Source organism: Silurus aristotelis (assembly GCF_946808225.1).
Source record: "Silurus aristotelis genome assembly, chromosome: 2".
Classification (NCBI taxonomy): domain Eukaryota; kingdom Metazoa; phylum Chordata; class Actinopteri; order Siluriformes; family Siluridae; genus Silurus; species Silurus aristotelis.
Genome location: NC_139575.1, coordinates 10,315,364 through 10,329,369, shown reverse-complemented (window position 1 = coordinate 10,329,369; position 14,006 = coordinate 10,315,364). Strand labels below are relative to the sequence as shown.

General features: G+C 36.8%; 1 protein-coding gene across 1 annotated transcript; it reads right to left on the bottom strand.

Moving 5' to 3' along the window:
* Window positions 1-808: 808 nt before the first annotated feature.
* Window positions 809-8,655, bottom strand: LOC310736946 (uncharacterized protein). Its single transcript, XM_083561033.1, has 6 exons — window positions 8,600-8,655; window positions 7,307-7,365; window positions 6,831-7,052; window positions 4,649-4,814; window positions 3,703-4,038; window positions 809-2,835 (listed from the first exon to the last, which is right to left on the bottom strand). Exons 3-6 carry the CDS (start codon window positions 7,041-7,043, stop codon window positions 2,768-2,770), a joined length of 783 nt encoding a protein of 260 aa, XP_083417159.1. The 5' UTR covers window positions 7,044-7,052; window positions 7,307-7,365; window positions 8,600-8,655; the 3' UTR covers window positions 809-2,767.
* Between the last annotated feature and the right edge of the window lie 5,351 nt (window positions 8,656-14,006).

Genomic DNA, 14,006 nt, shown 5'->3' with positions numbered 1-14,006 from the left:
CATTTTTCAGCTTCTCCCTTCTGGCAGGTGCTACAGAACTCTGTTTACCAAAACTGCCAGACACAGGAACAGGTTCTTTCCTCAGGCAATCACCCTCATTTATAACTCACCTTATATACCTTCATATCTATAAGAACTGCATTATCAGAACTATCAATCATTACATTATCTGTATGTTACACACACTATTGCTGCTGTATATTGTACAAAGTTCTAAAGTAACATCATACCTGACACACAATTCTGTTATTTGCACTACCATGCACTCTCACACTTTATGTACATTATTGATCCGTCATATAATCTGTATTCCTTTTAAATACTCGTACCGTCTATATTGTCTCACATTGTCTGTCTTGACTTTCCTGTTTCGTCTTGTATAGTCCAAGCTTAATGTATAGTGTTATTTATGTCTGTATTTGAGAGTCACTAACAGCTGAAACCAAATTCCTTGTGTGTGTCAACACACATGGCAAATAATCCCAATTCTGATTCTGATAACTATGTGGAACTTTTGAAGATGACTCTCAATAAATGTGCATAAATACAGCACTTGCTTTTTTCCTCCTGACCACTTATAGGAAAACTTTTAAACTGTCTTGTTACTATTGGACAACACAAAGGGAAATACTGATATACAGGACAATGCTAAAGTATGAAACACAGGCACACAATTACCAGGATAAGATGCCTACACACACACACACACACACACACACACACACACACACACACACACACACACACACACACACACACACAGTAATCGCAAATAAAAAACCACGATAAACGGATGCCACCCAAAATATTCTTTTTTTTTTTTTTTTTTTAAGCCATAAATCATAGCCATACATCATCCTCCCACGCACATTAAATACACACAGAAAACATTTGCAAGAATATAGCGAGATGAATTTTGTGTAGATTCATAGAAATACAGTACACTGTATCACATTTATAGTGAGTATATGGAATGTACAGTATTTTACTCCATTTTATAATAATTAATATAATTAATACAAATATTTGTATTATTAAATTCATATGTAACAAAAACATTGTTGTGTAATGGTTCAAATATAAATAAATATAATAAAAAGTTACTTGTTCTTAGGTTACGCACTCAATTTAACAAATTCAATTTTTACTTTTGTAGATTTTCACCCTAAACAATTATTACTAAATTGTAAAAAAAAATAAAAAATAAACTAAATGTTTTTTATAGAGGGGAAGGCAAGAAGGGTAATGCCAAGCTTCAGCTACAGGTTATATCTGAATAATTTTACATTTGTAGGAATTTATTATGTAACTAGTAGACCAAATTAAATTAAAACACTAATTGTTTTTTGAAAAACTGTTTGTTGAGAAACATTAAACTTAGAAATGTCTGATTTCATAAATTGTACAGTTTTGGGTAAAAACACAAAAAACTAAACATGAATGCAGTAATAGCTTAACATGTTGTTATTCCTCTATATACTGTTTTACAGTTGCACACCCTGGTTGTATGCTCCTGTCATCCAGTGTGGAGGTTCCACACTGTACCCCTTAGCAAAATAAATCCTCAAGACTAATTTGGTAGATCAAATCATGAATTTATGTTTTAATTTGAAATCCATGTGTATTTAAAATAATTAAAGAAAAAACCCTTACACAAAACTGACAGTGCAGTAGATAAAGAACACAATTTAGTAAAGATTTAGGTTAGTGTGATACTGAAACATGGTGTGTTGACTTTTAATTGGTCCTCAACTAAATTGTATCTTCTTTGCAGAAAAAACATGGAGAGGCTCTCTGATATTTTGGTGTCATAACCTACTGCTGAGCCTCACAGAAGCTTTGCCCATCCTGGTATTTTCAGCAGCAGAAAGCCTCAGAGTGCTGGAAAGAAGCAAGACCAAACTACCTAAAATGCCTAATTAAAAAAGAGGCTGTTGGTCATCCCGTGTTAGCTTTGCCATGAGACTGCTGCCTAGGTTGGTTTTTCATTAATGTTAAACTTTATTTACCCAGGGTAGACTTGCTGAGAATTAATGCTCAGTGCCCTGCTTTATAGGTTAGGATGCATGCTTGGGTACACAGATTAAAACCACATTTTTGAGAAAAGTAAATCCAGGACCTTCTTGATGACAGTGCTTAACACTGAACCACCGTGTTACTAGGCAAACCAGTGATTTTAATGACCATCACTGGTAAAAAAAATAAATAAATAAAAAAAAATTTACTATTGCGGTATATTTTGTAGATTTTATGTTTTTCACAATAGTGTGCTGTGCCATTATGCTTACAATTACAGTTGTGTCAAAACCGATTGTATAGCACATGGTATTGCCATTAGCCGAAACTAAGACCTACATCTTTGATTTTTGTCCTTCGCAAACAAAAAATAATAATTTGTTAGCTGTTGCAAAACAATAACACCCTTTCATCCTTCCAGCATGAAGTCTAAACAGCACAGCTGTTTGGAATTTAGCGAGTTAGACAAATGTAAACAATGTGTGACACTACACAAGAAGTTAGGTATGGTTAATTATGCTGAACTGGGAAATGGATCTCAACCATTTACAACATGCAGAATTACTTAACTGTTGTAAAATTATGTGGATCATTTTTTACATTCTTTTTTGTTCCCAGGGCGTTTTGACTTGCATCAGCCACTATATGTTTGTCAGACGTGCCAGCATCAGTGGACCCCTGACTTGAAGGACCTCCTTAGGAGTGGATATTGGCCATCCTCGATCACCACAAAGGACCTCCTGAGCTCCTTTCAGGAAGTCAAGGTCATCTCTCCGGGATTCTCCAGACAAGCCTTCGCAAAGCGGCTGGAGCGTCGCACTAAGATTGGAGGAAGAGTGTAATTTTTTTACCATATTAAAAAATTTCTTTCCATAAGCAGATATAACCACATTCCATTTCATTTTATATATCTTCCAGTCTGGACATATCAACGGCAATACACTACAGCACAGCTTCTTAAGAGTTTTCATATTTATTTGAGGAACACCAGCTCTGCAGGCCATTACATGTGTATGCATACACGCTGTTTATATTTGGCCTCATATTTTACAGCTCATTAGAATAGTAACTATAGTAGGCTTCTGAAAGGCTTTACTGAAACTGCTTGTTTCTCACAGACGATTTTCCGGTTCAAAATCTAGTTTCTCGGGCTGGTTTCTCCAACATTGCCTATCCTAGCTTTAACAGTGTAACAACAATGCCTCTGACATATAAGTGTATGAGGAAAACAAACAAACAAACAAACAAACATAGGAATATTTATTTTAGCATTCGTTTAGTAGTATTTTTTTGATTTATGATAGACTTATGTAATTCATTCCAACAGCCCTAGTACAGACAGATATCATCAATTATGTAATATCAGATATCAACTTTTCATTTAGATCACCTATAGAAATTGAGAACCTTGTAGGTTTTACTTTAGTATCATGCAGCAAAAAAGATATAGCATGATATGTTTGAGTTATGTCCCCCTTCTTGGCATCATGTGTTCTGCAATGTGACTATTTCAAATGCGCACATTGCAATGTCGAGTCAGAAAAAAGATATATCATGCAGCCCTTGCCTGCATTAAGCTCGATAATAAAAAACACTGAAGTCAAGTAATGTTAGGGTAACTTATGGTTCAAACACTACAAGCCTTTAAAAATGTAAACTGTAACTCTTTAAATTTGTCTTAATTACCTTGTCCCTCCATAGTGCTCATCTGCTCCACCTGCCCTTCTGTAGTGCTCATTTGCTCCACCTGCTCCTCCTTAGTTGTCACCTGCTCCTGCTTAATGGTCATCAGTTCTACCCTTTCCTCCTTGATAATCACCTGCTCCACCTGCTCCTCCTTAATTGTCATCTGTTCCACCTGCTCCTCCTGGTTGCTTATCTGCTCCACCAGCATGTTTTTTGTCTCTTCCACCTGTGTGTTCCGCACCTCCTCCCGGTTGCTCGTGTTCTCCAATGGGTCACTGGGTGGGGGGTGCAGCGTCAACAGCTGATCATCATGGCCACTGGAATCTTCGTTCCAACCTTTGCAAGTTAAACAAGTTGTTATGTTTTGCTTACTTAGAACAGGTGCAGTTGAAACTGAAGTGTTAATCTGTATGAATTTAATTTTGTGGGATTTTGGACACCAAACTGCAAATGTGGTAAGCTGGAATTTGACATGCATGTGTTGTGCGCTTCCCAAAAGATTACTCTCTTTTGGCGACTGAATAAGAAAATTGTTTAAAAGATGGTTCACCCTAAAACTAAATTCCAGTCATCAACAACTTGTAAATATAATAATAATAAAAAAAAAAACAACACTATGTAGATCAAAACTGTGATGGTAGACAGGTAGAAACGTTTTTGGAGGCAGTTGTCTTACGAGTTGTAGTTTGCCAAATCTTACTAAGAGGATTGAGGGAGTGCTGTTTGGCTGTGTCTAAGCATTGTGTTAACAAATTCTGTGTTGGTTATACAAAAATGGAAACCTCTCCAAAGTTTCTACTGTCATGGAGGTTAGGAGATGACGACTGCATTAAAGTTTTAGGGGGGAGCCCTGATCCCTTTAAGATTTAAACATTGATTAAAATCATTTGCATATTTAAAACAAGTTGTGAACTGTGACTTTAACAATATAGTGCCTGCATCGTACCTTCACAAAGGTATTCATAAAATAAACCTATCTTCTGAAGGTAGTCCTGGGCATAGGTGGAGAGTGTGCACCGAGGGGTTAATACTTCACACTTGTATTCTTTCTTCTTGGTCTCCTTGCCAAGAAGCAAAATTGGCTTGTATCCACTGGCATGTAGTTTTTCAAGCTGCAATGACAACATTGTGTATTTACTGTTTAAAGTGATACAAAAATCAACAGCAAATATAAAAACACCTAAGCATATTAGTTATTGAGAATATCTCACATTAAATGATTTAGTAATATGTTACTGCGATTCAGGTTTTCTAACTTTATGGTGAGTAGCTTTTGTATAACCAAGTTTGTGCAAACAGGAGAGGCTCATACTGTACAGTAGAAGCAAAAAACTGTTCTTTTATATAGAAAAACAGCAAAAAGATGAATTTGACACCATGAGGGTATCATAGAACTTTTTGCAACATTAGTAGCTCAGATTTAGCAACCCAGCAATTACGGAGGCACAAGCCAGTGCCGGTCCCAAGCCCGGATAAATGGGGAGGGTTGCGTTAGGAAGGGCATCCAGCGTAAAACATGTGCGTAAAAATCAAATATGCAAATCACCAATAAGAATTTCATACCGGATCGGTTGAAGGCCCGGGTTAACAAGGACGCCACAGGTATCGTTGGCCAACAGGGTACCGGTAAAAATTAGGCTACTGTTGGCCGAAGAAGGAGAAAGCGAGGAGGAAGACGTCTACAGAGACGGCAGGGAAAGGAGAAGTGTAGGAGGTTCAGGTTGGTACTTTAAATGTTGGTAAAGGGAGAGAGGTAGCTGATATGATGGAAAGGAGAATATGTGGATATGTTGTGTGTTCAGGAGACCAAGTGGAAAGGAAGTAAGAGCAGGAACATTGGAGGTGGGTTTAAACTGTTTTATCATGGTGTGGATGGAAAGAGAAATGGTGTAGGGGTGATTCTAAAAAAAAAGAGTACAGTAAGAGTGTAGTGGAGGTGAAGAGAGTTTCTGATAGGGTGATGATCATGAAGGTGGAAGTTGAAGGGATGATGATAAATGTCATCAGTGCCTATGCTCCACAAGGGGGTTGTGAGATGGAGAAGAAGGAAAGATTCTGGAGTGAATTAGATGAAGTGGTAGATGGTGTACCTAGGAATGATCGATGGGTGATTGGGGCAGACTTTAATGGTCATGTAGGTGAAGGGAACAGAGGTGATGAGGAGGTGATGGGTAGGTATGGTTTTAGGGAGAGGAATGTGGAAGGGCAGATGGTGGTAGATTTTTCTAAAAGGATGGAAATGGCAGTTGTGAACACTTATCATCTTCAGCTCTGCTACCTCCAGCTCCGCCTCCTGTCTTTTACTCAATGCCACTGTCTCTAGTCCATACAACATCGCAGGTCTCACCACAGTCCTATAAACTTTCCCCTTTCATTCTTGCAGATACCCTACTATCACAAATCACTCCTGTCACTCTTCTAGAAATAGATTGAGATGGTTTGGACATGTGCAGAGGAGGGACATGAGTTATATTGGTAGAAGAATGCTGAGGATGGAGCCACCAGGAAGGAGGAAAAGAGGAAGACCAAGGAGGAGGTTAATGGATGTGGTGAGGGAAGACATGCAGGTAGTTGGTGTGAAAGAGGCAGATGTAGAGGACAGGGGCATATGGAGACTGATGATCCGCTGTGGCGACCCCTAATGGGAGAAGCCGAAGGAAGAAGAAGAAAAAGAAGTAGCTCAGATTTAGCACCTACATTGCCAAGATTGTGTAACCACTGTACAATTGGACAAAGACAATCTACAGATTTATTTGAAATAAAGGCAGAACCTTTATCATATGCCCAGGGTGAATCCTCCACATACATTTACAGCTGATGTGCACATTGTAAAGAGCTTTAAATAGTGCAGTATGAATGTAGTAGAATTATTGCAGTTCATTTGTTTCTCTTCCCCCTGATAAGAAAGTTTCATTATTGATTCTATCATAATTCAAATCAATATTTTTTTATTTGTATAGCGCTTTTAACAATGGGCATTGTCTCAAAGCAGCTTTACACAGATAATATGGTAAGAATAAATAGTTCTTCGTTTTGTCACTTATGAGCGAGCCGGTGGTGACTGAGGCAAGAAAAAACTCCCTTTATTTAACTGGACAGTTTAATATCACATAAGAAATTGTACATACCATGACAATGGATTCATCCTTGATAGATGCAATGTTGTGGTTCTTCTTACGTCCGACCACCCATTCCTCTCGCTTCTCATCAAACCTCTGCAGCTTCTTCTTGAGACGCTGTTTCAGAGGCTGCTCCTTTTTACAATTAGAACAGATCTTTTGTGCACAAAATAAAATGCCCTGACAAAAGGGACAAATCTTTTTTGTAGAACCCCCTGGCATTATATCAACCTGAAAGACAGACAGACTGACAATGATGGATGAGTCAGACAAGAACACAAAGACAGATAGAGAGAGATGTTTATGAAATAAAGACTGAAAAATAGATAATGATTTTTTTTAAAAAAGATGGATAGAAATATAGTTAGTGAGATAGACTGACACAAAGGTTCTGAGAGACTGACAGAGGTAGATAGCTAGACAGCTAGACAGACAGACAGACAGACAGACTGACAGACAGAAGGGATGTTGGCTCTTAGAAGTGCCTTTGGGTTCTGTAAATCAGGTGTAGCTTGGTTCGGACCGGTGACTCTTTTGACCTGATCTGCAGAAACAACAGAAAATAATAATTATGTAGTGTAAAGTAGTTATATTACATTAAAGTTTAAAAAGTGTACTCCATTAGTAAGATTTCCATTTTCTTATAAATACTTAAGATAAATGAATTAAAAATGTTCTGTACAACTGTTAAAAGGCATCTTACATACGACTGGTGTTCCTCTTTCCAGATTTAAGTTGTGTATTAATGTCATGCAAAGTTATATTGTTATTACTGACACATTCAGGGGTGTAGCCATCATTTCACAAGTGGGGGGGACAGAAGTGTCAAATGGAATAATGGAGTTCGGTTTCACAGCATTTCTTGATATAGTCATTAAATATACTGATTCAAGTTCATGGACTTTGCATGCAATGATTCATATTTCAATATGAATTATTTTTTGGTGGCTCTGCAACGGTTTTCTTTTTGCCACTGGATACCACAGACGCTGTATTGTGTTTTTTTTTTTTTATTTTTTTTTTTTATTATAATAATAAAAAACCATCGGCAGTGTTTCCTTCCAGTCAAAAAACAAAAAATATATTCCCCTGGTTAATTAAGGAGACTTAATTAGAGACATGCACATTTATTACAGTATAACGCTATATTTTTTGTTTTGGTCTCATAAACATGTGGGGGAGAAAAATTACATTTGGCATTTCTGTCAGCATTACCCATGAGCCTCTGCCTCCGTTGCTATGGAGACGAGGCCAGTCGTGCTAAGTGACACGAAAAAAAAAAAAAATAAATTAAAAAAAAAATAGGGAAGTGCCGTGTCTATAAACACGAATTAGTAGACTACATTTCGTGACTATATCACGAAATGCCGTGAGGAGGTGTTAAACAATAATAATAATAACATAATACCTTTTAATTGACAGGGTTTATTGACTGGCCCTTGAGAAAGTAAACACAGGCATTCACGTCTTTTTAAATGCAGGGAAACACGTCCCCCCCCCCGTGTTTTCTACACCACGTTGATCGAGATAAAGATAACTCCTAACCCACACAATAACGCAATGCTCCAAGCTAATTTACCGTTCATCTGATATAATTTAAACTAGCTGGAATTGATGTTAGCTAGCCCTGTTTAGCAATACCTAATTTCACAAGTGTTTTTTTTTTTTCGCTGATAAGAAGTAAACCATTGGTCTGGCTATAATTATTGCTCTAGCAAAAAAAGGAATTAATTACAACATTTAAACAAAATGTGATCATTCATGAGCCTGTAACTTACCTGGACAGTGGCTTGAGCACAATGAGAAGATTTCGCCTGCTGACTGGCTGACGGAGGCAGAGCATCATGGGTAATGCTGACAGAAATGCCAAATGTAAATAAAACATTTTTTCCCCCCATTTTTTATTAGAGAATGCAGAAAATATATTTAATAGTTTTTATACACTTATAATAAACGTGTGTCTCTATAATTAAAGCAGTCTCGTTAATTAACCAGAAGAAAATATTTACTGTATTGTGAATGGAAGGAACCACTGACTGGTTTATAATAGAGAGTAGCTTACAGAATAATAAACAATAAAAACACGGATACAATCTCATTATTAAATGTTTAGTAATAGTGCTTAATTAAAAAAAAAATCAATTGATTACTTTTCGTGACTATATGAAGAAATACTGTGAGACTGGGATGGGTGTTTTGATGCTAGAGCACCTCAAGGCCTGGAGACTGTCCCATAAATTCTGGACACAAGAACAGGAGGAAACCTCCTTAATATTTTTATTATTAATCAGTGGTTAATTATATCATGTAATTATATTATGAGCTGCAGTGTGCTGATATAGTCAGAAGGGGGCGCTGTAGTCAAACTCATGCAGCCTTACCACACAGGACGCAAAGGTCACTGGCTTTGTTTCCACACACAACTCCAGATTTTCTCAAAATGACTATAAAAATTGGCTTCTTTTTTTTTTTTTTTTGTTTTTTTTTTTAATACCCCTAATTTGCTATTTTATCTTAATTTTAAATTTTTTTCTAGCAGGTACACTGGTTTTTAGTAATCATTTAAACACAGCTAAAATACAAACACACAAATATCTGACAAATCACACGCAAACATGGCATGTCCGTTACTTTCTTAATGTTAACTCTCATTAATCTTTTGTAATCAAAATTAACCTAAAAAATAGGGAAGAAAGCCCAATAAGTTTGCTTTGGCATCTTCTAAAATAAACAAATGTCAGGTCTGAAAAAGTATTCTAACTTATAATAAACCCTGTCCTACAATATAATGTGGTTTGAGACAGTGCCATTGTGCCAGTAATAGGAGTGGCCTTTTTTTTTTTATGTGCTAATCCCTGTTATAGTGAAAACAATGTTACCTGAGCATATGATATAATAGTAAAATAATCTCTAATACTATTATTTCAATAGTACACCCATGTTTAACAATTAGAACAAAATAGTTCTAATTTACCACAATGTTTATAAAGGATTAAAAAGGGGGAAAAATGTAAACCTACATGCATTTCCGGACTACTTTTGTATGAATCTTAAAAAAAAAAAAAGATTAATGCACACCATTTAGGTGTAATGATTTTGCAAGGATTTTGTGCTCCACTTTAGAAATAGAAACTGTTTGTCTTTTCAAGATTGATAGCACCCTGATGCTGTTCTGTTGCCTGACTTATCAAGGGTTTGTACATTTTTTAAAGAGATCTTAAGTGGTCAGAAGTCTAGCATTAGTGGGAGGATGTGAAGTGAGAGATAAGGGTCAGTTAAGAAGAAGGGGTCACGGGGGTAATAGAGTAATAGAGTAATGTGGAGTGATATGCTACTGTGAAACTGATATGAGGGATGAGGAGGATATAGTGAGATGAATATAAGACAGACCAGATTGAAAAAAGGAACATTATAAGTCACAATGAAGGCAGAAATTAGATAGCTCACAGATAAATAGAGATGGAATAAATGAGGGTACTGTATTGGGAAGTAAAGTGGCATTAAAAAAGAACAGATGTTTCTAAAATGTTTATTAGCAGAATAAATCAGTTATTTGAGGAGTTGTCTCATTCAGTAGAGTTTTAAAATAAGACATAAGGAGGAAATTTAGATTGAAATTCTCTCTCTCTCTCTCTCTCTCTCTCTCTCTCTCTCTCTCTCTCTCTCTCTCTCTCTCTCTCTCTCTCTCTCTCTCTCCCTCAGTCTCTCTGCTTAGTCAGCTCATTATCTAGTGGAGCCATAGACAGAATGGGTTTAAATCTCAGCATTGCCCCCCCCCCTCTCTCTCTGCTTCTCTCTCTCTCTCTCTCTCTCTCTCTCTCTCTCTCTCTCTCTCTCTCTCTCTCTCTCTCTCTCTCTCTATCTTGCTCTTCACCAGTTTGTTTACCTAGCTCCTCTTTTGTTGTCTAAGCCATCTTTTCTATCCCTTCCTTTTTTTTTTTTTGGGAACTGCCATGTCTTTGACTGCTCCTCCTCATCAATGGCTTGCACCTGCATCCACACATCGCACGCATTCAAGGTTGCACATCTTTGTTGTGCATTAAAAATTCTTCATAGAGTTCCTAGGCCGAGTTTGTTAGCTGGATCACTGAGAGGTCTTGTTGTGGGAGGATATTTTTTTTTGTGATAGTTTTCCTTTTTTTGCTTTTGGTGTCTCTCAGCAACTTTGCATAAAGTGGAGAATTTCCACATTTTATGATACACTTTCTGTACATTTTGTGAGATGTTACGAGGGTTTCCTAATGAAATGGCCCCTTAAAATGTCAGTTTATTAGTCAGTTTAATGCTTTTAGGACGTTTTACATTGTAACTTAATTTATTAGAAAGAAAAATAGTAGGTATGTGTATAAAAGGGAGAGATGTGTCAAGTGTTTTGCTGATATACCCTGTAAAATTAAGTCTAAATTGTTTATTCTATTTGTCTACCGCTAACATGATTGCTATTAAATTCTTGTATTTATATATACATACAGTAAAATACAAAAGCAGTAGAAGCACCAGTATTTGGATTTAACCTTCTGATTAGTGCCTAAATAGCTTAACCAGAGATCCATCAGTGTGATCTTATTGATAATAAAAATAATAAGCTAAAAAATATATTGTGACCCAGAAATAAATAAATAAATTCATTCATTCATTAAAACAATCAAATTAATAGATAAATAAATAAAACCAATAATATTAACTAATACTTTAGAAATGATATATTTTTTGCAAAACTTAATTTCACTCTAATATAAAAAAATGTAAGTCTATACTAAGAAATTGTAGGGGGTGGCTAAAGTGAAATTTTGACCTGTGGACATTAGATCACGCTAGGAATTACATTTGACGCTTTTGACTAGGTGATTTTTCTCTTCCTCCCTAGAGATAAATAAAGAGAGCGAGGGGATCTGAAACCTACATCGCCTTTAATACACTGCAGAGCCAAGCGCTGCTCTGTGGCCCATGTTGTGTGAAGTGGGTAATGTGTGTAAGGAGCCCTAGAGGAAAAAGCCTCAGGCTGTTTGGCATGCTTGGCAACTAACCCCCTCCTTCCCCCTCTCACTCTCTCTCTGCCTCAGTGCATCCTGGTAGCCCAGTACTCTCCACACATGCACATGTGTAAATATTTTAGCGTGAGGGGGAGGGCGGTGGGACCGGCGACAACTTCATAAATACTCAATGACAAATGGGCTGCCTTGCCACCGCCTGTCAAAGTTCACAATGATTTATTGATTTCTTTATTTGTCACATAAAAAAGGGAAATATCTTTCTCTCTCCATCACACTTACACAAGGTTGTGGCACATCGCTGGGTGACGTGAAAAAGAAAAAGGCTTCATGACCCGATCCTTGGATCCGTTAGGGATGTGAAATACATATACAGTAAATGCTTTACTTTTTTCCGTTCGTTATAAAATAGCAAAGTGATCTGGAATCTTGCTTTTCTTCCACTTCACTCTCTCTTGTGTCTGGAATTTATTTCTGTCTTGGTGTTAGCAGATGTTGTGATTGGTGTGGACAAGCTGATCAGTTCTTAGCCTGTTCAAAGTTAATAATTATAAATTAGATTATGCCCCCAACAACTTTTTTTTTTGTGTGTTTTATGTGTGTTTTCATGCTAAACAATATTAAGTGGAATTATTTTTATTTAGTTTAATAAGAGATAAATAATGTTAAAGATTTCACTTAACTGTCAAATCATTATATATCATAATAGTCATAAATTCAAGAATATGAAATTGTATTATTATAATATTAAAATTTTTTCATTGTATACATTTTAGGAACTTTTGCATTTTGGATGCAGCTCTTTAAGAAACTTCAGCACCTGTGAAAGAATATTGGGATTCATGCCTTTATTTCATCCTGTTCGTCAAGTAGTCTGCAACACTGCACATACATTTTTCTCTGTTTTTCTTTCAATCCCTTTTTTCTTTGTGCCTTGTGTCTTCTTGTCTACCTTCTTGTCTCCCAACCAGCGCCCCCTCCCTACTGCATCGTCCCGCTCATGCTTTGGCGGTTGGCAGCCTGTCGATGAGAGTCATTGGTCGACGGCAGGCATAGTCAATGACCCTGACAGTGCGCAGTTATCGCCCTAATTAAGATGCCACACTTGAGTTAAACCGCTGCATTAGGATTTGATGGGGAATTGATCAGAGTGTCACAGGCAGCAATCGGATGAGAGAGATGAAGAGAGTGAAAGAGAAGCCGGGATGCAGGAGGGAGGTTTATTTAGGCACGCCACCTTCGTGTCAATGGTGTCTGAGGTGCAGGGGTTAAAGGTTGAGACAACCTTTGATTCCACTTGATCATCCCACTGCGTCTCAGCTTGATGGATTAATTACTGTGATATTGAAATGGAGAAATCTCAAGTGGGCTGTTAAACAGCGGGCAAGTGCCTGGAAGCCAATGTGTACATGTCTGTGTGTGGGGGTGGGGGTGTGTGTAATTTGGTTCATGTTAATTACAGTGTTTTTCAAATAGTTTACTCTCAAGTGGACTAGCAGAGTGTAGACAAACACGCATCTGGGAGTTAAAGGAACAATTTACGCAATTTTCCCTTTAATACAAATTCATTTGATCTACTATGTTATTTTTACACTTTAAAGTTTTCTTCCTTGCCGTTTTATCGGTTGCAGTTATAAAGTCAACGTATCTAAGAAGTGCAGGAAGCTTATAGCTGTAACTTTAGCATCATGAAAACTAAATCATCACACACTTTCCTCAAGTTGGTAAATAACTTTAGACATGCTAATGATTACATATAAAATTGTACACCTATTAAAATGCTCTGATTAGATAATTTGTATATTTTAAAAGTTTATAATTAGAATTTATATATTAGTCTATAAATATAATTACAGTTGCATCACCCTGCAGAAATTCTACATGAATTCTACATTCTATATAAAGGGTTCTTCAAAGAACCTATAAGAGGAAGAAGAATCTTTTAGGCCAGGTAGTTGTCAACCTTTAGGCCAAATTCTGGATGCAAACCTAGCAAAGTATTTCAATGGACCAAATCAAGAAAACCGCCCCAGAACTGTATCAGAACCATGAAGCTTAGTGCCATGAACCTAAATGTCTTCCGTAGCAGACCAGTGCCCCTTTGTTGCAGCCAGGCAAATGCATTTAAGCAAAAGTTTCATAATTGTGTCAATATAGCAAATAGAGAAAAGAAAAACAAAAAGAAAAATAAGAA

Bases quoted from the DNA above. Each gene is read 5' to 3' on its own strand.
- LOC310736946 (XM_083561033.1), bottom strand. From the start codon at position 7,043: ATGCCAGGGGGTTCTACAAAAAAGATTTGTCCCTTTTGTCAGGGCATT. The intron at 4,815-6,830 runs GTATGTACAATT...TTGTCATTGCAG, and splicing joins AGGATGAATCCATTGTCATG to CTTGAAAAACTACATGCCAG. The intron at 2,836-3,702 runs GTAATTAAGACA...CTCCAATCTTAG, and splicing joins GAGCACTATGGAGGGACAAG to TGCGACGCTCCAGCCGCTTT.